Consider the following 25415-nt stretch of genomic DNA (forward strand, 5'->3'; position numbering starts at 1 on the left):
TTGAGGATTTTGAAGATGACATAGATGAAGCTAATGCAGTGGCATTTAATGCTGAAAATGAAGATCTTGAGGAGGAAGTTGGACAGGAGTACTTTTATGATCCAACCGACTCTTTTCCTTTTGATCCAGGTGGAAATGTTCCGTTTGACCAATTGTTCTATCTCTATGGATGCTTGGACGGGATCTAAGAGCCCTAATACACTTCGTATGAAGGGAAGCATATGTGGAAAGCCAGTGTTCATCCTGATAGACAGTGGCAGTACTCATAGTTTTGTGGATAAGTCCATCATGGACAAGCTAAATTGTGTTTCCACAGACTTACAGCAGCCCATTAGAGTTCAAGTGGCTAATGGTGAAGAAGAAATCAGCATACAGATTTGCCCACAGGTTTCTTTACAGTTGGCTGAAAATTTTGAAGCCAAAATAAACCTGATCACTCTGGAAATGGGACCTATAGATATTGTACTCGGTTGTGATTGGTTGATGACATTAGGCAGGATCACTATGGATTTCTCACAGTTATATATGGAGTTTATCTCCAATGGACAGCTTATCCATTTACAGGGAATTCCTAGTAGATCAGATTTTCAGCTTATCACCATTCAACAACTCAAAAGAGAGTACAAGAAGCGCTCTCAAATATTTGTTTTGCATTTGAATAAAGAAACACAGGATCAGCCCAATAATTCAGCAAACCATCCAGCCTTGACAGCTCTTCTTGAGGAGTATAGAGATTTGTTTGAAGTACCTACTTCATTGCCTCCTAAGAGAGCAGTGGATCACCGCATTGATTTGGAGCCCAACTCAAAGACAATTAATAAGCCACCTTACAGTTTATCAAAGTGTGAACAAGAGGAAGTAGCCAAGCAAATCAAAGAACTTCTTGAAATGGGATTTATTGAACCAAGCTCTTCACCTTACGCATCTCCAATCCTGTTAGTTAATTAGATTTTGTTTTAGCACCATAATTAGTACTTATATATATATATATATATATGCTCATGGATTACCATTAGATAAATTAGTTAGATTAAATGTCACAATTGATATTTTAAACATTCTACATAAATTGGTTGAGAAAATGATTTAGATATATATTTTTAAAGATATTTTATGCCTACGTAATTGCGTGGTAAACCCTTACCTAGGTATTCTTACATTTTCTTTTGGTACTAATTCTAGTATAATAACATTAGTTGATCTTTCAGAATGTGTATTGACTACAGGGATCTCAATAAGATCACAGTGAAGAACATGTATCCTATACCCAGGATTGATGATTTGCTTGATGAGCTTAAGGGGGCTCGATTCTTTACGAAGATTGATTTGAGATTAAGGTATCATCAGATTCGCATGAGAGAGGGTGATGAAGTCAAGTCTACTTTCATGACTAATCGTGGGCTCTATCATTTCTTAGTTATGCCATTTAGGCTTACAAACGCTCCAGCTACCTTTCAAAGCCTGATAAATAAGATCTTACAACCTTTTCTCTTTTAGTTTGTCTTGGTGTTCTTTGATGACATCTTGATCTATAGCAAGACTTTACAAGATCATTTGGCACATATGAGGAGGGTTTTTGATGTATTGAGACATCATACGCTTTTTGCTAAGGAGAAGAAGTGCTCTTTCATGTAGACTGAAGTGGAATACTTGGGACATATTGTCAGTGAAAAAGGAATACAGGCTGATCCCAAGAAGGTGCAATGCATAAGAGATTGGCCAACGCCTACTACTACTACCTCTCTTAGAGGATTCCTTGGTCTATCTTCATTCTATCGCCGATTTATTAAGCATTATGTGGCAATTGCAGCTCCTTTGACTGATAGGTTGAAGAAGGAGGCTTTCTTTTGGGATGCTCTTGTAGATAGCAGCTTCAACCAGTTAAAGGAACTCCTTACTTCTGCTCCTATCTTAGTATGCCCGGATTTCTCCAAAGAGTTTACTATACAGTGTGATGCTAGTGGCTGTGGCATTGGGGCTGTTTTGCTTCAGGAGCATGGAGTAATTACATTTGAGAGCCGTAAGCTTACAGATAAGGAAATTGCCATGAATGTTTATGACCAAGAGATGTTGGCTATCTTGCATGCGATTAAGAAGTGGCACCATTACTTCTATGGCAGTCGATTCATAGTACATAGTGATCACAGGGTACTCAAGTATTTCCTTACTCAATCAAATCTCACTCCAAAGAAATGTCGTTGGGTAGCTACATTATAGAATTATGATTTTGACATCACTCATACAAGGGGAAAAGATAACATAGTGGCTGATTCTCTTTCTCGTATGTGGGCTTGTAAAGTTTTGTTGAGAGATCGAGCTCCACTCGCGATATGCCAGGGTGACCGTTGTGCATTTATGTCACCGACTTGTTAGTTGCAAATGCGATTGGTACACCGCCCATGAATAATAGCTAGACGACAGCTATCCTTATCTACTCTAGTTCGTGGCTCAGTTAGTATGCCACCTTAGTTAGTTGTCTTTGGTTTGAGACCCATATATAGAGTTCTTCTATTTCTTTGTATGAGAGTTCTTTTTGGCTTACACAACTAAGAAGATGAAAACTGTTTTCAGCCTCCACCCTTGAGTGTATTCCCCCATTGTGCAAGCAAAAAAGCTACAAGTGAGACTTCTTCCTTCTCTCCCACAATCTTGACATGGTATCAGAGCCTTGTTCGTGGTAAGGAGCTCAAGAAAGCAAGCCAAGCTCGCGGTGTTCTAGTAAGAGGAGCAGTGTTGCTTTCATTTTCTGTTTTGGGAGCATATCTCTGCAGGTAGCACAACCGGAAATTGCAAGAGTGCACTGTCTCAGGTTGAGACGCCCTTCGCGATGAAGCAAGTGGGCAGTATATGCTGTGGGAGAGGGCTTTAGCCCCTTGGCGACCTTGTTTTTTTGTTTTGAGGCCATTTCGGGGCCTGTTTTGGAGGCGGAAGTTTTCTGCACGCACTTAGGAAAAAGCCCTGTTTTATGTTGTGCGACCACTGTTCTACAGGTCGGTGAAAAGTTACCACAGATATTGCATCATATGCTCGTGTACAGAGACATTGGGAGTTACAGAATCATCCTTGGTTCCTGTATATGCAATATCGTCACTAGGAAGTGACTGTGTGGTTAAATACCACTTTCGTCAGTTTTGCAGATTTGCCCTTGTGATGCTGAAGCTGTGTTCTCTGCAGTGACAGAATTTTTTGCAGGATTCTGTAATGGCGTCTGATTCTCTTTCACAGATTGTAACTGAAAAGCTTGACAAGAACAAGTTCCAAGCATGGAAGTTTAGAATGACGAATTTCCTTATGGGAAAAGGATATTGGGAATTTGTTGCAGGAAATGAAGAAGAACCAGTTCTTCCTGATGTTCCCAATCAACAGCAAATGCAGGCATTCAAAGTATGGCATGAGAGAGCCAGGAAAGTTATGTACTGGCTGTCTATCAGTATTTCAGACTCTATGATTGTGCATATTCAGGATGCAAGTACGCCAAAGGAGGCATGGGATACTTTGTCAAAAATGTACATCACAAATACTCAAGCCAAGAAAATGCAGCTCAAGCAAGAGTTGCATAATGTGCAAAGAGAAAATATGAGCATCAATGACTACCACATGAAGGTGAAGAAGATTGCAGATGCACTTGCTTCCATTGGGTCGCCAATGGAAGATGATGATTTAGTTTCTGTGACCTTGAATGGTCTAGGAAAGGATTATGCACAGTTTCGGACATCCATTTCAGTTCGTGAAAGATTTCCTGATTTTGAGGAGTTGATTGCTCTTCTAATTTCTGAGGAGCAGAGAAATGGTGGTGCATCTTCTTCAGGAGGAACTTCAAAAGAAACTGTCTTCTACTCAAATACTGGAAGAGGTAGAGGCAGAGGTAGAGGAGGCCGATTTGGAAGCCATGACAGAAATCAGAATATGCAGCAAACTCAAGAAAACCAGTCCTATGGAGGAGGTGGTAACTCTAGAGGCAGGGGGAGCCAAAGAGGTCGTGGTGGATGGCAAAGAGGCCAAAATGCAAACAGTAATGTTGAATGCTACTATTGTGGCAAAATGGGTCATATGGCTAAAGACTGCTATAAAAAGCATAATGACATCATGAATGGAAAACTGCAACAAGGGAATTATGCATCTTCTAGTAGACAGGGTGATGATAGAAATGAGCATTTGTTCATGGTGCAGCACATGAATAATTCTGTGACAAGTGCAAAAGAAAGCAACAATGTATGATATGTTGACTCAGGTGCATCAAACCACATGACAGGTCATGCAGAATGGATGGAGGATGCAAGGAAAATGGAAAAACCAGGATTTGTGGAGACTGGTGATGATACTGCACATCCTATTGTGCAGATTGGAAAAATTCCTTTGTCTATGCAGGATGGAAAAAAGAAATACCTGTCCGATGTATTTCATGTCCCGAATATCACCAAGAATCTGGTTTCTGTTGGTCAAATGGTTGAGCAGGGCTTGCAGGTCAGATTTAATCCTCATGGATGCTTTGTTGAGGATATGAAAAATAAAGGTCGCTTGATAGCAAAAGGAAAGAAGAAGGGCAGAATGTTTACGTTGGATGCAGATATGTCTGAATTGAGTGCAGCAATGTTTGCACATGGGACCGGTGTAGTTACAGATATTGATATCTGGCATAAACGCATTGGTCATGTTAATGTACAGCGACTTAAATCAATGCAGGACCAAAATATTGTTGCAGGATTGCCTAAATTCAAGGTTGCAGAAATGCATAAGGTATGTGAAGCCTGTCAGTTTGGAAAACAGGCAAGGAAACCATTTCCTAAACATGTTCAAGAGAGTAAGAAGCCATTGGAATTAATCCACTCTGATGTGTGGACTACTAAAGCTGCATCTCTTGGAGGCTGTCATTATTTTGTCACTTTTATTGATGACTATAGCAGAAAAGTTTGGGTGTATTTTATGAAAAAGAAAAGTGAAGTTTTTGGGCATTTCAAAACTCTTAAAGCTATGGTTGAAAAAGAAACAGGCCTGCAAATAAAATGCCTAAGGTCAGATGGAGGGGGAGAGTACCTCTCAAATGAGTTTGCAAGGTTCTTGTAGGAGCATGGCATAAAGCAGCAATATTCATGCAGTCATACCCCACAGCAAAATGGAATTGCAGAAAGAAAAAACAGGCATATTGAAGAGGTATCTCGTGCCATGCTTAATGAAAAAGACCTGCCAGATTTTTATTGGGCTGAAGCAGTTGCTACAGCAGTCTACATAATGAACAGGATTCCCACTGCAGCAATACATGGAATGACTCCGGAGGATAGTATACTGGTAGGAAACCAAATATTTCTCATTTGAAAATTTTTGGCTGCATTGCCTATGTACATGTGCCAGATGAGTTGAGATCCAAGTTGGATCCAAAAGCTGAGAAGTGTATCTTTATTGGTTACTCTCTGCAGCAAAAAGGATATAGATGCTATAACCCTTCTACTCGTAAGTTTACAGTGAGCAGAGATGTTGTTTTTGATGAGATGAGTAGCTTGTATAAACCAGTAAATGTGATTGATGATGTAGATGCACAAAATGGTAATGCTACACAGAATTCACAGCAGCAGTCACAAAATATTAGTGGACCTGGAGCGTCCTCTAGCAGTGGTTCACATTCTTTGCCATGGACAGGCAGATTGAGATCAGGAGAATCTTCTCAAAGCAATGCAGATAGTGGTATGCAGGTATCACGAAAAGGAAAAGAGAAGGTTGATCAGCCCATGTTTGATGTGAATGCAGGTCACTCTTATGTGGATGGTGAATCCAGTGGCTCAGAACAGAGCATTGATGATGAGTTGGGTATTCCTTCTATTGTTACACCTGGAGTAAGGAAGACCAGGGATGTTTTGAGAGCACCTGGGAGTGAACCTACTTTGCGCAGGACTACGAGAGCTAGGTATCCTGTGGATAGGCTGAAATATGATGGATTTACAGCCATTCACTATGCATATATGGTCAAAGTGATACAGGAACCAGAACCCACTTCTTTTGAGCAAGCCATGGGAAAAGAAAAATGGGAGAAAGCCATGGATGAAGAAATGGATGCCTTGGAAGCAAATGCTACATGGGAATTGGTACCTTTGCCTAAAGGTAATGCAATTGGCTGTAAGTGGGTTTATAAGGTGAAGCACAATGCAGATGGTTCTATGAACAGATACAAGGCAAGATTAGTAGTCAAGGGGTATGCACAAACATATGGCATTGACTATGAAGAAACATTCAGTCCGGTTGCAAGGATGGCACAGTAAGAGCCGTCATTGCTATGGCTGCATCAAAGGGATGGTCTTTACATCAGATGGATGTAAAGAATACATTCTTGCATGGTGATTTGCAAGAAGAGGTCTATATGGAGCAGCCACCAGGTTATGTGCATGTTGTTCATCCTGAGTTTGTTTGTAGGTTGAAGAAAGCTTTGTATGGCTTGAAGCAAGCACCTAGAGCATGGTCTGACAAGATAGGACAGTATCTTGTCACTATTGGCTTTCAGATTTCCAAGGCAGATTTCTCACTTTATGTGAGAAAAACAGAGAAAGGTATTATGCTACTTGTCATTTATGTTGATGATTTGATTATGACAGGTGACAGTGATGAAGATATCCTTCATGTGAAAATGCTATTGAAGTAGAAGTTTGAGATGAAGGATTTGGGAGAGTGCGTTATTTCTTGGGCATTGAGGTGATTAGATCACCAAGTGGGATATAGCTCTTGCAGAGACAGTATGGATTGAACATGCTGTCCAAATATGGGATGACAGGCTGTAAGCCTATTTCAGTTCCTTTGGAGCAGAATGTGAAGCTGAGCGCAGATGCATGTGAACTTCTGGAAGACCCTACTATGTACAGACGCATAGTAGGAAGCTTGATTTATATGACTATTACCAGGCCAGATTTGAGCTATGCTGTTGGATTGGCAAGTCAGTTTATGCAGGCTCCAAGGAAATCGCATTTGGATGCGGCTAGACGCATACTCAGGTATGTGAAGTCCACATTGCAGTATGGACTATTTTATGAGACTGGGGTTCAGATACAATTGCATGGATACACTGATGCTGATTGGGCTAGTAGCATTTCTGATAGACGATCTACCAGTGGATATGTGTTCTCTTTTGGGAGTGCTGCAGTCACTTGGAGCAGCAAGAAACAGCCTACAGTTGCCTTGTCGAGCACAGAGACCGAGTACAGGGGTGCAGCAATGGCTGCATGTGAGGTAGCTTAGTTGCATAAGCTACTTTATGATATGCATCAGGCTACAGATGGGCCAGTTGTCATTTATTGTGACAACATGAGTAGTATACACTTGGCAAATAACCCAGTCTATCATGCTAGAACAAAGCACATTGAGGTGCATTATCACTATGTGCGAGAGAGGGTTTTACTAGGTCTTATTGATCTAGTTTATGTCAGCACAGAGGATCAGGTAGCTGACATATTTACGAAGGCATTGGGCACAGAGAAGCTGCACAAGTTCAGAGACCTGCTTGGTGTGCAGGAATTGGGATTGAGCTCGAGGGGGAGTGTTGAGATATCGAGCTCCACTCGCGATATGCCAGGGTGACTGTTGTGCATTTATGTCACCGACTTGTCAGTAGATGCGGTTGGTACACCGCCCATGCATAATAGCTAGACGACAGATATCCTTATCTACTCTAGTTCGTGGCTCCATTAGTATGCCACCTTAGTTAGTTGTCTTTGGTTTGAGACCCATATATAGGGTTCTTCTATTTCTTTGTATTAGAGTTCTTTTTGGCTTACACAACTAAGAAGAGGAAAACTGTTTTCAGCCTCCACCCTTGAGTGTATTCCCCCATTGTGCAAGCAAGAAAGCTACAAGTGAGACTCCTTCCTTCTCTCCCACAATCTTGACAAGTTTCAGCTATGACAGAATTACATAATGACTGGATTGAAGAACTACAGGAGGCGTATCTTTTAGATGAGGAATTCAGCCAAATCTTTCAAAAATTACAGCAAGGTCTTATGGAAGAAAACTCGCATTACCAGCTTAAAAATGGTCTTATTTGGTGGAAAGGCAAGATTGTTATTCCCTCTACTTCTTCTTTTAAGCGGAAAATTATGGAGGAGTAACATTCTTCGGCTCTAGTTGGACACTTAGGAGTTTTCAAGACCTATGACATGATCAGTAAAAGCTTTTATTGGAAAGGACTGTGGAAAGATGTCAAGGACTTTGTTATGAAGTGTATGCCTTGTCAACAGAATAAGGACATCACCCATAAGCCAGGAGGTTTGCTACAGCCATTGCCTATTCCTATGGGTAAATGGACTCATATTACTATGGATTTCATTACTGGCTTACCTACTACCAAGAAGGGATGGAATAGTATTTATGTGGTGGTAGACAGACTCACCAAGGTAGCTCATTTTATTCCAACCAAGATTCAGTTTACTGCTTCTCAAGTGGCCAACCAGTTTATAGAGAATATTTTTAGACTACATGGATTACCGCAGGTGATTGTCCATGATAGAGACTCAAAGTTTATGAGTAACTTTTGGCAGGCGGTATTTACATCTATAGGCACTAAATTGGCTCCATCTACAGCTTATCATTCTCAAACTGATGGACAGACAAAGAGAGTTAATAAATGGTTGGAGACTTATCTTCGCCATTTTTGCTATGATGTCCAAACCTTATGGGATTCTTGGTTACACTTGGCTGAGTTTGCTTATAACAATTCCACTCATGCGAGCATAGGAGTTTCACCCTTTGAGGCTTTGTATGGTTATAAGGTTCCCTTAACCACAGTCATCTTTAATGAAAAGATCAATCCTCATGGGAAGGAGGAGTTGGAAAGAATGGAGACCCTTCTTCAGCAATGCAAGGTGAATCTAAGGAAGGCTCAAGATCAAATGAAGATGTATGCTGATGAGAAGAGGAGGCCTTTAGAGTTCCAAGAAAGAGAGCTGGTTTTGTTGAAGGTGCCCAAATCCAAGTACTCTACGTTAAAAGATGGATCTAGTAATAAGCTTGCCCACAGGTTTTATGGCCCTTACAGGATCCTCAAGCGAATTGGAGATTTGGCATACAAACTAGAGCTTCCCTTTTCTACAAAGATTCATAACATCTTCCATGTTAGTCAGCTCAAGCCCTATTATGGTGATCCAATGGATATAGTTGATGAGCTGTCACCCATTGATGAAGATGGTCTTATTCAGTACATCCCAGAGGCTGTTATAGGTCAGCGTGAAAAGAAGCTTCGATCACGTTTTATTATGGAATATTTGATCAAATGGAGAGGTTTACCATCTAAAGAGGCTTCTTGGAGACCTGATTCTATATTGGATGAGTATCCATACTTGAGGGAGACATTGGTGGTTGAAGCCTATTGCTTATGGAGCTAGTAATGATGCAGACTAGTTCAGGACAGCAAGCTGTTTTAGAATAGTTTTTATCGTACCTAATTTTCAGAGTTAAGCTATCTATATGGGCTTAAAGTACTCTTCAAGAGCTTCGTTTTGATATATGGTACGTTCCATTTGGACACTCCTATCAAAAGTTATGGCAGATTTGGTCCAGTAGGGACTGTTTACTCAGCAAGCTGTCTACTTTGTTCTGGGATTATTTGTTGAAGACTTTATGGCTCCATTTGCTTCTGAAGTATTCCAAATCTTGTATATAGCTGGGGCTTACTTCTGTTCTTCAATTTTAGCTCATGTAGTGGTTATACTTTATTCGTTTTCCACTTGTAAAGCTGTAAAAACAGAGTAGTACTCTGTTCTATCCATCTTCTTTCTAGTTGTTTCTAGGTTTGTTTTTTAGGACAAAAACTTTTGGGAAGGGCTGGATTGTAAGAAGTTGGGAATAACAAATTAGTGTAATAACATTGATATTATGCCATGTCACATTGACATTGGTATAAAAGGAGAGGAGATGTAATTTTTCATATCTTTTTGACACATTAATACAATTACAAACTTTCTCTCCCTTCTTGCTCATAACTTCTATGGCTTCCCCTTCTTTCCTGTCTTTCTCTCTCTAAATCTAGTCTTTCTCTCTCCTCGTCACTCTTGTTCCCTCTCTTCCTATAGTCTTCTCTCTCCTCTTTCTATCTCCCTAAATCTCTCTCTGACACACCTCTCTCTCTCTCTCTCTCTCTCTCTCTCTGTGGAGTGAAATTTTGACCTAGGGAGATCAATTATGTATATATCATGTGGGTTCAACATAAGGGATTTTTTAAATACAAAATTTACATATTTTTCACCTATAGGACGGTCCTATATAAATGAGTTACTTATATATTGAATAGAAAAGGGTTATATTTTATTAAGGAAAAACTCACAGATAAGGATATTTATGAATAGGTTTTGAACACATGTGATATAGAGGGTATACATATAGTGAATTACTCGAGAATTTTTATCATCATAGTCGTTTGCTTCTAGTTTTCAGATCTTAATACCTAACAATGCTTCACACATTGATTAAATTAAAAACTATGGAGAGCTCACCTAATATGAAGAAAAAGTAAACCTTACCTGAACTAACTTAACCATACTAAAGAGTTAGTTAGATCCATTAAATTATTTGATTAGGTACATAGAGAAAGACATTGCCATGTTAAAAACAACTAAGATTTGTTCCTTTTTTGTTCATGAGACATAACTTGATTGTAAAACATAGAGTAAGAAAGGATTGCCATCCATTCTCAACATTACAAATTGGAAGGATTGCTCATGTATTAAACTCATATAAACAAATAAGGCCATCATATTGGTAGATAAGGTCCTTGCTCAATCTTGCACTACTTACTTGCTTGTGTATATGCCTTCTAAGGTTTGGGAAAGTTTCAAAGTCCTTAATCTTGAATACAATTACAAAATTAACATCATGTTCTCATTGTTTTCACCATATGAAGCCGTGCAACCTTCTCGGTGTTATTAATGTGGTTGTGATATTTTGAAACATAGTTGGACCTTCTTGTTTGCATAGCTCTGGACATGGATGAATTTCCACCTATTCTTGCAAAGTTGATGTCACAAGCACCTTGAGCGAAGTAGATGAAGGCCTCTGTACAATCACAAGGGGACATGAGTTGAAAATGAGGCATGATTTGCAAAAGATATTTGCAAATAAGACTAGACATCAATACAAGCAATCAGAGGGGAACATGAGTTCAAAATGGACATCATTTGAAGTAGAGGTTTGCAAGTGAGTGAGCTCTACAAAGGGTATTGTTGACATCAATACAAGCAATCAGAGGGGAACATGAGTGACATCATTTGAAGTAGAGGTTTGCAAGTGAGTGAGCTCTACAAAGGGTATTGTTGCTACACATAGTTTACCTTACAAGATGTCTTATGTGAATATGTAGAAACACATAAGGTCTCACACACACACACACACACACACACTCTCTCTCTCTCTCTCTCTCACTCACACACACACACACACACACACACACACTCTCTCTCTCTCTCTCTCTCTCCCTCTCTCTCTCTTTCTCTCTCTCTCTCTCTCTCTCTCTCACACACACACGCACACACACACACACACACACACATACCTTCAAAGCTCACTAATCGGTAGCGATGGCCGACGCGTAAAGGCGCATCACCAGCAAGAAGCTTGAAGGAGCGCCTGTCAAAATTACAGCCATCCGAATCGGGCAACTCCGATTTATCAGCTGATGTGCTCGCTGTCGATGAAGCTGCTCTCAACGAAGAGGATGGATGCGCAGAAGAAGATGATGATGAAGACGACGAAGAAGAAGAAGACGAGGAGGAGGAAGAAGAGGAGGCTGATAAAAATGGCGAGGAGGAAGAGGAAGAAGAAGATGATGACGATGGCGCGGAGACGAGGGCCACGAAGTAGCCTGGGTTCTGCGCCATGAGCTGGCGTGCGAGCATGGCTAAGAAGACCTTCTCGACCCTGCCATTGGGGTGCTCTACGATGATGGCTGCAATGTCTGCTGCTTGGCAATTCCCCATAGAGCCTGGGTCTGTCTGCAGTGCAAGTAAGACGAGAAGAAGAAGAAGAAGAAGAAGAGGACCAGGTAATGGAAGCTTCTTGCTTCTTTTCTACTTCAGGAGAGGAAAGGCGAGTGGTAGAGCAGGCATGGAGAAGGATAGTGGTAGAATAGGCCTAGAGAGAGAGAGAGAGAGAGAGAGAGAGGCAGGCAGACAGACAGAAAGATGCTGAGAAATTTGTCTTCTGGATACAGTCTGAATTTCTCGCCTGCAAAGGGAGGTAGACAGCTAACGCCTCGCCTTCTGTCTCTCTCTCTCACGTATATCAGCAGTCAGGTGATGTTTACAGGCAGTGAGGCAGCCCTCTCTCATATTACGAGCACTGAGGTCGTGTACATATGTGCTGTGTAAGGGAGTCACCACACTCACATATATGAAAACTTAGCTGATTTTTCTGACACAACGGGAGAGGAGGGGAGGAGGACGGAGAGAGAGGACAATGTAACTAAGTCTCTTAGACTAGATGAGAGAGAGAGAGAAGGTCACTCTAGATGATGTTTTGAGAGAGAGAGAGAGAGAGAGAGAGCTTTGTTTGTTTGCTTTTCCCTCTATGACCAAAAGGCACTCTCGTGAGCCTCATAGTGCAAAAGTTTGGAATCCACCGATGCTCCAAAGCAAAGGTATTACCAAAAGAAAATGTCTTTTTATGTGCACATGCCCCTTGGCCCACCTTCTACCACTCCCAACTTTTTAATATGACTATCAAGCTTAGCTTAGGGGTGACTCACCTATCTATGCAAGCGATGACGATTAAACTTACCTTACCAATGACTCATTACCTATGCACCCTTTAGTGCCTAAAAGAAGTGGTAACCATTAAAACCTTACGCTTGACTCGCCGTCTTTGCAAACTTGTTGCCTACAAGAATAGGCAGTCTCACAATCTAAAGCACCCATAGTCTTATGGCATATTGCATAGACTTTAACATAGAGGAGGATAGATTCTAATACAAAGTAATCATTAACATGCCAAGTCTCATATCAATATATAATCCATGACTAGCATTGATAGTTATAGCCTCTATTGTTGATTGTGCACCATTGTAACTACATCTTTTTAGGGAAGAAGTTGTTAAACTATGCATTGATAAGGATCTTATAACCATGCAAATGCCCCTATAGTTAGAGACCTATGCTACAAAGGGAGTATACAACATCTCTCTGCTTTTGACAAATAGAAATGCCGATCCATGCTTTACATGCGACATTAAGTCTTCCTGGTGGTTTTTAAAACGCCACATTGTTGTACGATAGTACAAACATAGAGATGCTTTCAATATGATATATGGAGATCTAAAGCTCATAATTGCCAAGTGCTACAAAGAGCATTTGTCAAGTTGGTAGAAGTACCGAGTGAATGCTTATCAACCATCGTACTAAATAGTGCCAACCTCACCACATTGCTTTGATTCATCGATTATGAGTTTGTCAAGAAGGGTACTGAATATTCTTATAATCATTCAACTAACTTTGTACGGCATCAAATAGTACAAGTGTGAACATTATTAATATCTCAATCTCAATCTTGTTCTATTCTTTATACAAGAGAGGACTGAAGGAATCTCAAAGTTAAGGGTCAATTTTATTCCAAATGCTTATGGATAGAGCTAAAGTTGCAATAGTAATCCTATAAAACATGTAAGGAAACGAATAAAATTAGCCAAAATTTGGTTTTATTCAATCATGGTAGTATGATACAAGTCATTGATTGTGAATGGGACATTTTTTAGGACACACTAGACAATTTCTAGAATTAAAACCCTTGGTTAAGTGAACTTAAGGAACCTCCAAACTTTGAGCAAATTTCTAAAGAACACATGGAAAATAGCCCCTTGTTCAAGAATTTTAAGATGAACTAATGATATGAATGTAGAATGATCAAAATGATGCTTCAAGTCTAGTGAGAATATATGCCCTTTTACAAAAATAGAATTATATTATCTTATCTATCGTATGCATTGTAGCTTGTGTAAGTTTGGAATCCCAAGCCTAAAAGAAACATCTTATGGGAAATCAATACCTCTAATGCTCTCATCTCGAGATGCTAGTTGTATAGGAGCTTTGCCTCTCTAGAATTACTAAGCCTCTTCGACAATATGAAGATACTTTGAATGGAGAGAACACTCCTAAAAAGCCCATGAACCCATGACTAATGCCCTTTAAAAATTCATCTTTTTTATCATTTTCATTATCCAATCACAATGAATGAAGCCAAGATCTTCCAACAAATGGATTCACAAGGATGTGTGCACCCATGCATCATTATGAAATTCTTATTGGCTTCTTCAATGCCAAATCTTCCATGTAAGAGACAAACGTACTTGTGTGCATCTAGATAATGTGTCAAAGATTTCCTTGGTTGTCCCATTGCCAAGTCTTTACCTACTTTTGTGTACATAAGTTTATTTATTTCCTATCATCATGCTTTATGCATATTCTCAAGCTCTTAGGTTCTACAATATCACACATGTATTTATTTGCTTTAGCCATCTTTTTCCCTCTTCGGAATCAATTGCATGCACGATAAATGTTACATCATGTAGTAGCATTCATTGTCAAGGCAAAGCATTTAGACACTCATAACATAAACTTTTCTAAACAATGGAACATTAATAAATATCACTTAATTACTTCAAACCTTGAGATCACAAAATCCATATAAAAGAATGGATTGGAATTAATGTAAACAATTCCAATGTCTATCAAGCCAAAGCACTATTGACCTTAAATTAGAGCATGCATGTCACAATCATGTTTTCTTTTTCTTGAAATGCTCACACTATTCAAAGTCATGGCATTTGTAGTACACAATCCTTCAAGAAAAATGTATGCCATTTTATATTGAACATGTAATGCTTCATTTAAAAAGATGAAGCTAGATGTTGAGCATTCAAACACTTTAGTTTAAGGTATAAATCCAATCCTTAAATAGTTTTATGTAATAGCATACATGAGCATCTTTTAGGATAAAATACATCCATATATGAGCACATGGAAAATAGCTCATTATAGATTTCTATACAATAGCGAAGAGGATTATTGACACTCCAACTTTTTTGTTTTTGATTCCTTGAAAAGTTATCATGTCATAATATAGGGTTTCTCCTCCTTCTCCTCCTCCTTGCACTACATCTTCTCTTCTATACTAAAAGATATATTTTCACTTGATTTAGGAAAACATCTAATCCCAAAGATTTGATGCTCTCCTCCTCAATCCATTTACTACTACATATATGATTTTCCTTTTGTCGACTACAATATATACTAGTCAATCACATTGGAATTCATACTCGTGGAATGTATTTGTTCACGATCATGCACAACAATTGAAGGTATTGGAAATTGGACTATCTTTTTATGTTACTATAACCGTCATGCTTGTATGAAAGTGCAAGTAGCTTCAAAGTAACCATTCATGCAATTCAAGCTTAAGATTGCCAAAAGCTCCTTCATATTTAGTTAGCTTTTTGTTAAAAGTCAACATATATAGGAGTAGCTAAAGAAGAAACAATTTTACATGGTTTTGTTTGAGTCAGGCATGTATGGCTAGTCATAAGATTGGATTTATCTAGTAAATTTAAAAATGGGAAAATATCTAGTAATGTTTATCAAATATTGGGACATTTTTAATTGTTTAAAGTTTTTAGCCTTTTCATATTTGACTTTTGTATTAACATTTTTCTATATAAGTGCATCAAATGTATATGTACATATTTTCCAATGGCACTCTACTCAGTAATATGTAAATTTAATTATATTGCTTGATCGATTAATTATTGCTATTTTAAATTATATTTTCTATTAATCAATTTCTTTTATACCCATACTAGCCATGTGCATGGACTAGCACTAGGACCATAAGGAAAAACATGATTAATCAAATACTCATTACATATAATAACTAATAAGTGATAGAAATGATAGTGTAGAGGCACATAATTCAATGCACATACCTTAGTCACATATATAGACTAGATGTGTAGTCATTAATATGTAAATAGTACTAATGGTATATTCACTAAACTTTTGACCTTGAGTTCTCTACAACAATGGGATAATTCTCAACTATATTGGGAACTTGACTGAGCAAACCACATAGAACCATGCAGGACTATAAAGTCATGATGAGTATTCAAATGTCTACCAAGTCAATAGTTTTGATAAAGGATCTCTCTCTAACCATGTTGATTAGAAAATTGTTGGTGTTTACATTCAATAGGGGGACCTCAAGACATCCTCCTAAAAACTTAACATATCAAAGGCATATCATATGAATTGAGAAATGTCTTCAACAAGGGAAGAGCTTTTGAGACATACTTCCATGACTTTCATTTGCAATTTTATTGGTGACTTCATTAGTCAAGAGCAATAAGCCAAGATAGAGGATCATAAGATCAATAAGATTCTTGAGGACCTACAAGCCAAGTATGATGAGTACTAAATGGCACTAAATGTAGAGCTAGGAGGTGAAAATCAAGAGAGAACCTACGTAGTGACAGACTTAGAGTGCCCAACAATGGTGTTTGCCTTGGAGAAGTTTTGATACTACTTGTTGTTGATGCACTTCAAGTTTTATGTGGATCATGAGGTACTGTCCTTCTTGATAAACAACCAATATGGAAGGCTAAATGATGAGATGGTTGCTCCTATTCTAAGAGTTTGACTTTAAAGTGGTTACCAAGCCTGGTTGCTCCCATGTTTTGGCTGATCATCTATCGTAGATCCCTCGGAGTGAAGAAGAGGAGTAGGATGATCAATACTCCTTGATGCTTTCCTCTTTTTGTTCAAAACAGTAATCCTATGGTATATAGACATTGTCAATCTCTTGGCCATACAACAGTACCCATTAGGGGAGATTTGGACTCAAGTTTGGGCCTTTTAGCTTTAGAGAAAGAAAGCCTCTCAACCAATAGGAGGAGAGCTACCATTATGATAAAATAGGAATTTTTTAAATTTGAAGTATTTTATCTCGCTTTAATAGATTTTGGAAAAGAAGCATTTTTAGGTATTTTTGGAGCATAAATTTGTGGAGACACAAGAAATAAGAGGTACTGGCACAATTAAAGACAATAGATGGATACATTTCTTCTCAATCTCACACAACCTTGCATATATCCTGATCATTTTCTTGAGATTCTTGAATAAGGCACCAAACATTTTCCCTTCATTGTGATATCCCTCCCTTTTTTCCAAAAAACTCAAATGGTTCAGCAAAGTACGTGTTATCCCTTCATTTTTGCACAAGATTTTCTATTCTATTCTCTCTTTTCACTCAATGTCTTCTTCTACTTCGTCTTCTATGTCAATGGAAGCCTCACATCCTCATCATCCCTCCTCTTCTATCAAAGCAATCACGATCTACAACAATTTTGATCTTGACAACAATATGTGGATTCCTACTAGCATCTCTATCTGGTAGTTCGCTTATGTTGCAGACAAGGAAGAGAAAACGATGTGGAAATAAATTCATTGACACCTACAAGGGGGGTGAGTCTAGGATTTCAAGGTAGAAGGATCAGGTAAAAAAATCAAGGAGGTGCTTATACAACATGCATATATGCACTCAGAACTATGTTTGCAAAACTGGCATTTTGATGTGCCACACCATAGACCAAATTGTAAGTTCAAAAAAATTCAAAAGGCTTGAAATCAAGTTTTTATGTTTTAGGAATTTGTTGAAGTCTATTTAGGGTTGTAGATATATATCCATCAAACCTCTAACAGGTCAATGGCCAAGGATGGGGTTTTTTTAAATAACAAATTTTACAATGTACCATTAAGCATAACATGATTTGGATCTCTCAATCCTCTTCCACTCCGAGCTTTAGATAGTGTAGATTGGCCAATCCCGAAAGCAGAAACATGTGAAACTTATGATTAAAGATTTATGTAGATATTCAAAGATATTTATAGCCTAATGTAGCTAGTAGATAGGTGAAGATCACAATCTTCATGCCATTACATGTTTTTGTGGAATTTTGTAATGATGAGGAAGTTGAGAAAACAACATCAATGTTCATATGCAAATTGGAGAAATGTATGGACTTCTTAGGTCAAAGCTAGGATATAAAAGAAGTGTGTGGGATTATGTCCAACATGAAATAGAAATCTATTATTTGCAAATATATGATTGCATCACAGAATTTTATTCTGACCTTATATTACATGAGATGGGTGTAGCATTATGTGAATGGAAAGATTGTGGCAATTGATCAAGACTTACAAGATAATGTTGATAATCTTGTGATGATGTTTGAGGTTTGGTTGGAGGATGAGCTCTTGACGATGCTTAGTGTAAGGGCAAATGTCTCTTTACATGAAGTGCGAATGAACCTAACAAATGAGGACTTGAATATGCCTACTACTTATTTTTTCAAGTGCAATGGTTATAAGGTAAATAGAATATGTAATCCAAAAGTGTAGTACATTGTCTAAGATACATTATTCTTGTTTGCAAATAACATGAATCACGATAAGCCTTATGTGCATGTGCCTCAAAGAAAAGAGAGAAGTACTTTATGTAAGGACATTCACACTACACAAGTTCTCCTCTTGCCTCAACCTATCCAATAGTACAAATGAAAATACAGATGAAAAATTGTAAGAAGGACGAAAAGTGATACAATAACTATTTGAATTCCATTTCCAATTATGGCAATTTGATTACAAAAGCTTTGGATTATGTACAAGAGGACAATTTTTTATTTGAATACTATAAATTTGGCATATTTACAATCTTTGCATCCTCTCTATATCAAAATCATCCAAACAGTTGGTGTCGTTAGTGGAGTTCACATCATCTAAGTCAATGGCATTGGGATGGCAACATGGCATTCTGACTCGAGGTTTTGGGCATGGAGCTAGAGGGTCATACACAGGTGGTATTGAGAGATTTTGATGAGAAGCATAGTCGATTAGATTTTCAACAATCTTTACTCTAAACAAAAGAAGGTCATAATTTATATAAGTTGTTAAGTGCTCACTTTGCATAAAATCATAGAAATGAGACTAAATTGTTAAGGCTATGGGGGGTTAAATTAGAAAAAGTAAACTTACATCACCCATTTGTTACCCAAGTAGATATTCCAGGAGTAGTTTTGCATTGTAGCAAACTCTCCATCCATAGTTGTGGCCATCACCTTGCTTCAGCACTCTACAAAGAATAATTATTGTGTTGTCCAACATTTTGTGGTCTTGAACCACTGCCTCGAAGACATTTACTAACTTTTCCAAAGAATTGTTTTGGTAAAGGAAAACATAGTTAGTGCTTTTCTTTCTCCCCCTTTCCCTCTCCCTTTCCCTCTCCCTCTCCCTCTCCCTCTCCCTCTCCCTCTCCCTCTCCCTCTCCCTCTCCCTCTCCCTCTCCCTCTCCCTCTCCCTCTCCCTCTCCCTCTCCCTCTCCCTCTCCCTCTCCCTCTCCCTCTCCCTCTCCCTCTCATGGAACTTACTGCTTTGCATTGTCATGGTGTCCTTCAGTTGAGTTGACGAGAAAGCATATTTGTGTGGCAATATCATAAACAATCAAGCTCCAATAAATCTACAAGGCAAGGAGGAAAATAAATTTTGAAATTAAAAAAAATTTGAGATAACTTAAAAGAAACATACCAAAAGGGTCTTACCTTTCATGGTATGCCATAACCAGATGTTGTACAACATCCAAATTGCAATCTCAGTACCACAGGTACACATCTAGATACGATGTTCTCTTCTAGGTCAAAATTGTTGATAAGAGAAAATTTATGAGGAAAACCTTCTCTTGAACATCAAAGGGATGGTTTAAAATAATTAAGTTGCAAAAGTAAATAAATAGTAAGTCTTAGGACATATACATATGAGGAAAACATGCAAAATTTTGAGAGTTTCACAATACCTTAAGACTGCAATCATTACACAATCATTGACCTCCTTTTGAAGGTCTGAGAGGACTCGAATATCCTCCTTACTAAAGCAAATGACACTGATCTATTACTGGTATGGCCTTCTAAGAGGCAGTACAACATCAAAAAATGGACCCATCATCTCAAGTGCCTCACGATTGTCCTCATGCATGCTAACATGCCTCTCTCTTTTCTGCGCGCATGGTCTCTCTCTCAGCCTCTGTCTCCCTAGCCTCCATCTCACGAGCCTCCCTTTCTTCTTGGGCAACATTTTGGGCATTTAGCCTCGTGTTGTGGGAATGCGGGGGTGTGACCCCTCATCTCCTTGCTCTTTTTTTTGGGGGGGGGGGGGTCTTTAAAATTTCCTTTATCTTCTTGTTCGTAATGCCTTATGGAACTAGCAACTTGTCGTATCATTTGAACCTAAGTAACTTGAGGGATGTGAAGCCCCTAGGCATCATTGTCACCATGTGGGCATGAGCTGCCAAAATGCAAGAGTCCTGATAAAGTTCTACCATAAAGTCCTCGGCAACTTCATGTAGGCAATCCAGTGCTGAGGCATGCCAATGGAAGTCCTGGTTGTTTGTTTTGCATATATCTTTAACAATCTTGATAAATGGCATCTTTGCAATTGAATACTCATGGCAGTTCGTGATCCTCCTTAACTCTTTAAGGACCAAGGCATGTTGTTGGTACTGCTTACGATGAGCTTTGGTTTGCAAGGGGGGTCATCCTCTTCTTGGAATCAAGTCCATGTTGTAAGCTTGGTGGGCCAGGGACCGATGCATCATCCTATACATTGTACCCAAAGGATGCTCCCTGCTGTGCAATGTATGGGTCTCTAGATGATACTAAGGAAAGGGCAAAAAACTAGAGAAATGGGATAAAAGATATCAAACCCGCACAATGTGAGGGAGAGGGGTCCCAAAATTAGGAGCTTTCCCCTTATGTTGTGTGGGGTGGTAGAAACTGCAATATGCGAGGGGTGAGGGGGTCCCAAAATTAGGAGCTCCCTCCTCGTGTTGTGCAGTCCCAAGGACTGCAGAACGCAGGGGGGAGTCCCAAAATTAGAAGCCTCCCCTCTCAGGTTGTGCGAGGCTAGAGGAAATTGCACAATGCGAGGGTAGGGTGTCGCTATATTAGGATACCCCTACCCTCATGTTGTGCAACTCCTAGTTGCCGCTGGTAAAAATCACACAATGGGAGGATGGGGTCACAACATAGGAGGCCTTCCCCTTGCATTATGTAGCTCTCGACAGGGTGGGGGAGGACCGCACAATGTGAGGGTGGGGGGTCACAAGATTGGGAGGGACCCCCTTCACATTGTGAGGCTCCCATCGGAGGGGATGGCATAACAGAAGGGGGGCCAGTCGAGATTTTTCCACACCCTCCCCTTGGGTTGTGCCAGCCTAAAAACCAACACAATGCGAGGGGAGGGTACTCGTTTAGCTTGTGATAGCCATATTACATTGTGTGGGCTTTGTAGGGGGGGAGAGACTCACCACCATAAATACCATATTAGAGAATTTGGGAATCTCCCAAGTTCCACTTTCAAATAAGGAGTAAAGATTTGACTAAGTGGCGAAATCTTAACCCCATATTTGAGAGTGGGACTTGGGAGGATTGCTTATAAAGCATATAGGAAAAATTTCACATTCAAGTAAGGAGAAAAGATTTCACCATGTGTCCAAATATTAATCACATTAAGAATTCTCAAAATTTATGAAAATTTCCAAATTCTTGAATATGTGGTTCGTAGATGAGCACCAAGAGCTATGGAGATTTGAGAGGCTTGCAATGTGTAAAGCGAAAAATCAATTAACTATCAAATTTTGTGCTATACATGATGCTTACATGTGTTGATGTCACTCGATGTCACATTAGCAAGAATGTGCATCCACACATGTGAAAATTAAAAGCGCATGCTACGTATCCACCATTGTGGTCCCTTTGCATATGAAAAAATGAAAAGGCTCCTTGCACATGGCATAGTGAATGCGCACATAGTCACCATATATGCAATACTTGAGGCTATAAAGAGTTGGACCAGGAGTATCTACTCTCCCTGTTTTTGCACTCACTCTCGCCCTCTCTATTGCTCTACTCTCTCTCTCTCTCTCTCCTGCCCTCCCCCATGGCTTGTGTTGCTTGATCGAAAGTCTGTTCTTGCTCTCTGTCATCCTAAGGTGTAGCCCTCGTTGCACTCTCTTTTGGACTTTTATTGTTTTGGTATACACTTGCATCGCCCTAATCCCCCTCCCCAGAGCATTGGAACTACACAATGCATGGAGGGGGTTTTCAAAATCTTGCAGGCCCCCACTTTCATTGTGCGGTGCTCCCTCCCAAAACAACCACCAAGGACTAGCACAATGCGAGAGGAGGGCCTCAAGATTTTGAACCCCCCGCCTTGTGTGGTCCCCCCATCCCAAAGCACTAGAACAACGTGAGAGGAGGGCCTCAAGATTTTGAATCCTCCCCTCATGTTGTGCAATTCCCCCATCCCAAAACAACCACCAAGGACCAACACAACACGAGGGGGGGCCTTGAGATTTGAATCCCCCTTGCATTATACTATTTTTCCCCATCCCCACCCCAAACCACCAAGGATCTGCACAATGTGAGGGGGGGCCTTGAGATTTTAAAACCCCCTCCCCTCGCGTTGCGTTGGTCATCCCAAATTGCCAAGGACCTGCATAATACGAGGGGAGGACTCAAGATTTTGGACTCCATCTCCCTCACATTTTGCGGGTCCACCTCGCCCCAAACCACTAAGGACCCCTCACAACACGAGGGGGGGCCTCTAGGTTTTGAACCCCCCTCCCCCCCCCTTTCATTGTTTGGGTCCCCCTTTTCTGATTGGTGTTTCTCATATAGTTGTGTTTGCAAATACAGATACTACACATGTGCAGTATATGGAGAGGATTCCTGAGCCTATGAGGAGTGAAGCTAGTCTCTTGACTCTTTGGCACAAGAGCTTGCTGGTATTGAAAGCACTCCAGCACTCATGTCCTTGCATTGTTTGGGTCCCCCTTTGCCGATTGGTGTTTCTCATATAGTTGTGTTTGCAGATATGGTTGCTACACAGGTGCAATATATGGAGGGGATTCTTGAGCTTGCGAGGAGTGAAGCCAGTCCTCCTAACTCTCTAGCACAAGAGCCTACTAGTATTGAAGGCACTCCTAGCACTGCAAAAGAAGAGCCTAGGAGGAGTGGATGCAATCCTTTGGAGATGCTTGTAGATTTCCTTGGTCAAGTGGAGCAATAGCATTTGCTATCACAAGTATCCTAAGTGTTTTTTATTGCTGCCTTTGTGGAGAAATGGGTCAAGGCCTCACGAGTCTAGCTCGAGGAACATGAGATCACTTTTTTGGAGCAGAGGTTTGCTAGAGAGGTTCCTATCGAGGGCTTGCAGTATGTTTATCTATAGTGCTTTGCACACAATCAAAAGTGTAGTCTCATTAAGTACTTTCACAAGTTTATATGTTTTTTTCATGTGTTTCTCTAAGAGATGAAGGAAAAGAGCATGTCCAAGACCTAGAAAATACACAATAGCCTATGAAGTGGAGACAGAGGGAGTGTAAGAGGTTTCACATCCAATATATGTGGCCAGTGAGAGGGAGCAAAGTGCTCAACTTGATGTTGAAGCTTTGAGAAGGGAGAACACAAAGGTGGTGGATTCTAAGCAAGAGGTTGAGAAGGATGTTCATGAAGTTTCCACAACTCTGCTTCCCCCCTTCCCTAATTGGCAAAAGGCAGTATGTTCTCCTGTCTGATATGGCTTTTCTTCAAGAGGCTTGAATCTTTGGCATTCAAGTGTTCAAGCAAGCCCAAGACATTGATTCTTTACGGATTTGATCATATTGGAGCTTATATGGGCTGATCTTATGGATCTTTCAAGCTTTATGATGGATTCATGGTGAATTATGGAGGATTTTTTTGTTATTTGGATTGGAGCTGACATTAATAATCGTCTTCAAGCTTAATCAAGGTATTCTACTTGCTTAATCTTTGAAATCTCACTTGCTTAAGCTTTTTCACTCGTTGGTGAGAGATTATTAGTCAATTAATTCTCTGAATTAATCAATAGATCAAAGATTAGTGCTCTTTCTATTAATCAGAGCTTATAACATTGAATTTTAGCATTCATTCAATCTTATTCCATCATAGATACCATTTACAAAGTTTTGATACATAACCTTAACTTGATTGGTTGATTTCTTTTACCCAAGCTTGAAATATTCTAAAAGGGTAAGCTTTATGATGGATTCATGGTGGATTATGGAGGAGTTTTCCATTATTTGGATTGGAGCTAACATTAATAATCTTCTTCAAGCTTAATTAAGGTATTCTACTTGCTTAATCTTTGAAATCTCTCAATAATCCACTTGCTTAAGCTTTTCCACTTGTTGATGAGAGATTATTGGTCAATTAATTCTCTGAATTGATCAATAGATTAGAGATTAGTGCTCTTTCTATTAATCAGAGCTTATTACATTGAATTTCAACATTCATTCAATTTTATTCCATCATAGATACCATTTACAAAGTTTTGATACATAACCTTGACTTGATTGGCTAATTTCTTTTACCCAAGATTGAAATATTCTAAAAAGACAAGTACTAACAATCAGTGAGTCGCTGAATTGCATTGGTAAGACCCTCTTCCTATCTAATTTTTCAAAACTTCCATCCTATTGCATTTCATGAAAAGGGGTTGAATGGATATTTTGGAAATGCATCTCATGCTAATTGATTAGAGTAGTACACTATTGCAATGTTGATATTCCCATCGAGGAAAAAGGCGGATGCCACGGGAGATAGTGGGACAAAAGAGAGGTGACCCTCCTTCATTATTGAATATCCCAAAGGGGTGCAACCAACTGGCCTCGGGGGGAACTTTTCCCACCTCCTGGTGATTCGGAGCTCGTGTAGGGAGCCTAACTTGCCATTTTATCCCTCACACAAGTACAATGAGTGCAGGATTGAAGATTGAAGTGCCTTCAAAAACTCAAGTACCTTCAAGAACAAAACAGGGACTTTACAAGACATTGCAATGTATTTACAGGTCTTTACAAGTACCAACTTCATTACTAAAGCATAGGTGCAGGTCCTACAAGGTTCCCACAGGTCCTATTCAGCCTTGTATAGGGTTTAGTAGCCATTTGAAACCACTATTTTACCCTTACAGGTGGAAACATGGTATTTACAGGCTGAAACAATGTGTAGGCCTAGACAGTTTAGACTCAGAGATTGAATTCCACAGTTTTTTATCCTAAAACTATCATAGCATGCTATAGTTCATCTTAGAGAGGGACTTGTTGTCTTTAATTTGAATAAAAAAATTTAGGAATTGAAGCTTCCTAGCTTAAGCTATAGCCAATTTTTTGACAGGGGGTACTGCAGGACTGCACTACTATGGCAGGGCATAAATGCAAAAATAAGGCCCAGGATGAGTATGTATGAAACATCAGAGATTCTATGTTGGATGATATATCCCAAGAGAGCCTTGAAGATCCTCCATTACATGGAGAAATCAATGCACTTAACAATACCATGT

The 25415-nt window shown here is 39.5% G+C and overlaps 1 protein-coding gene across 1 annotated transcript; it reads right to left on the minus strand.

Annotated features, from left to right (window-relative positions):
* Positions 1-10572: 10572 nt before the first annotated feature.
* On the minus strand, positions 10573-12891 carry LOC148023040 (uncharacterized). The gene is made up of 2 exons (XM_087696041.1): positions 11519-12891; positions 10573-11022 (listed from the first exon to the last, which is right to left on the minus strand). Exons 1-2 carry the CDS (start codon positions 11940-11942, stop codon positions 10841-10843), a joined length of 606 nt encoding a protein of 201 aa, XP_087552167.1. The 5' UTR covers positions 11943-12891; the 3' UTR covers positions 10573-10840.
* Positions 12892-25415: the final 12524 nt, after the last annotated feature.

This window comes from Lygodium microphyllum, chromosome 16 (genome assembly GCF_053477565.2).
Source record: "Lygodium microphyllum isolate KBCC chromosome 16, Lygodium_microphyllum_v1.1.10, whole genome shotgun sequence".
Lineage (NCBI taxonomy): Eukaryota > Viridiplantae > Streptophyta > Polypodiopsida > Schizaeales > Lygodiaceae > Lygodium > Lygodium microphyllum.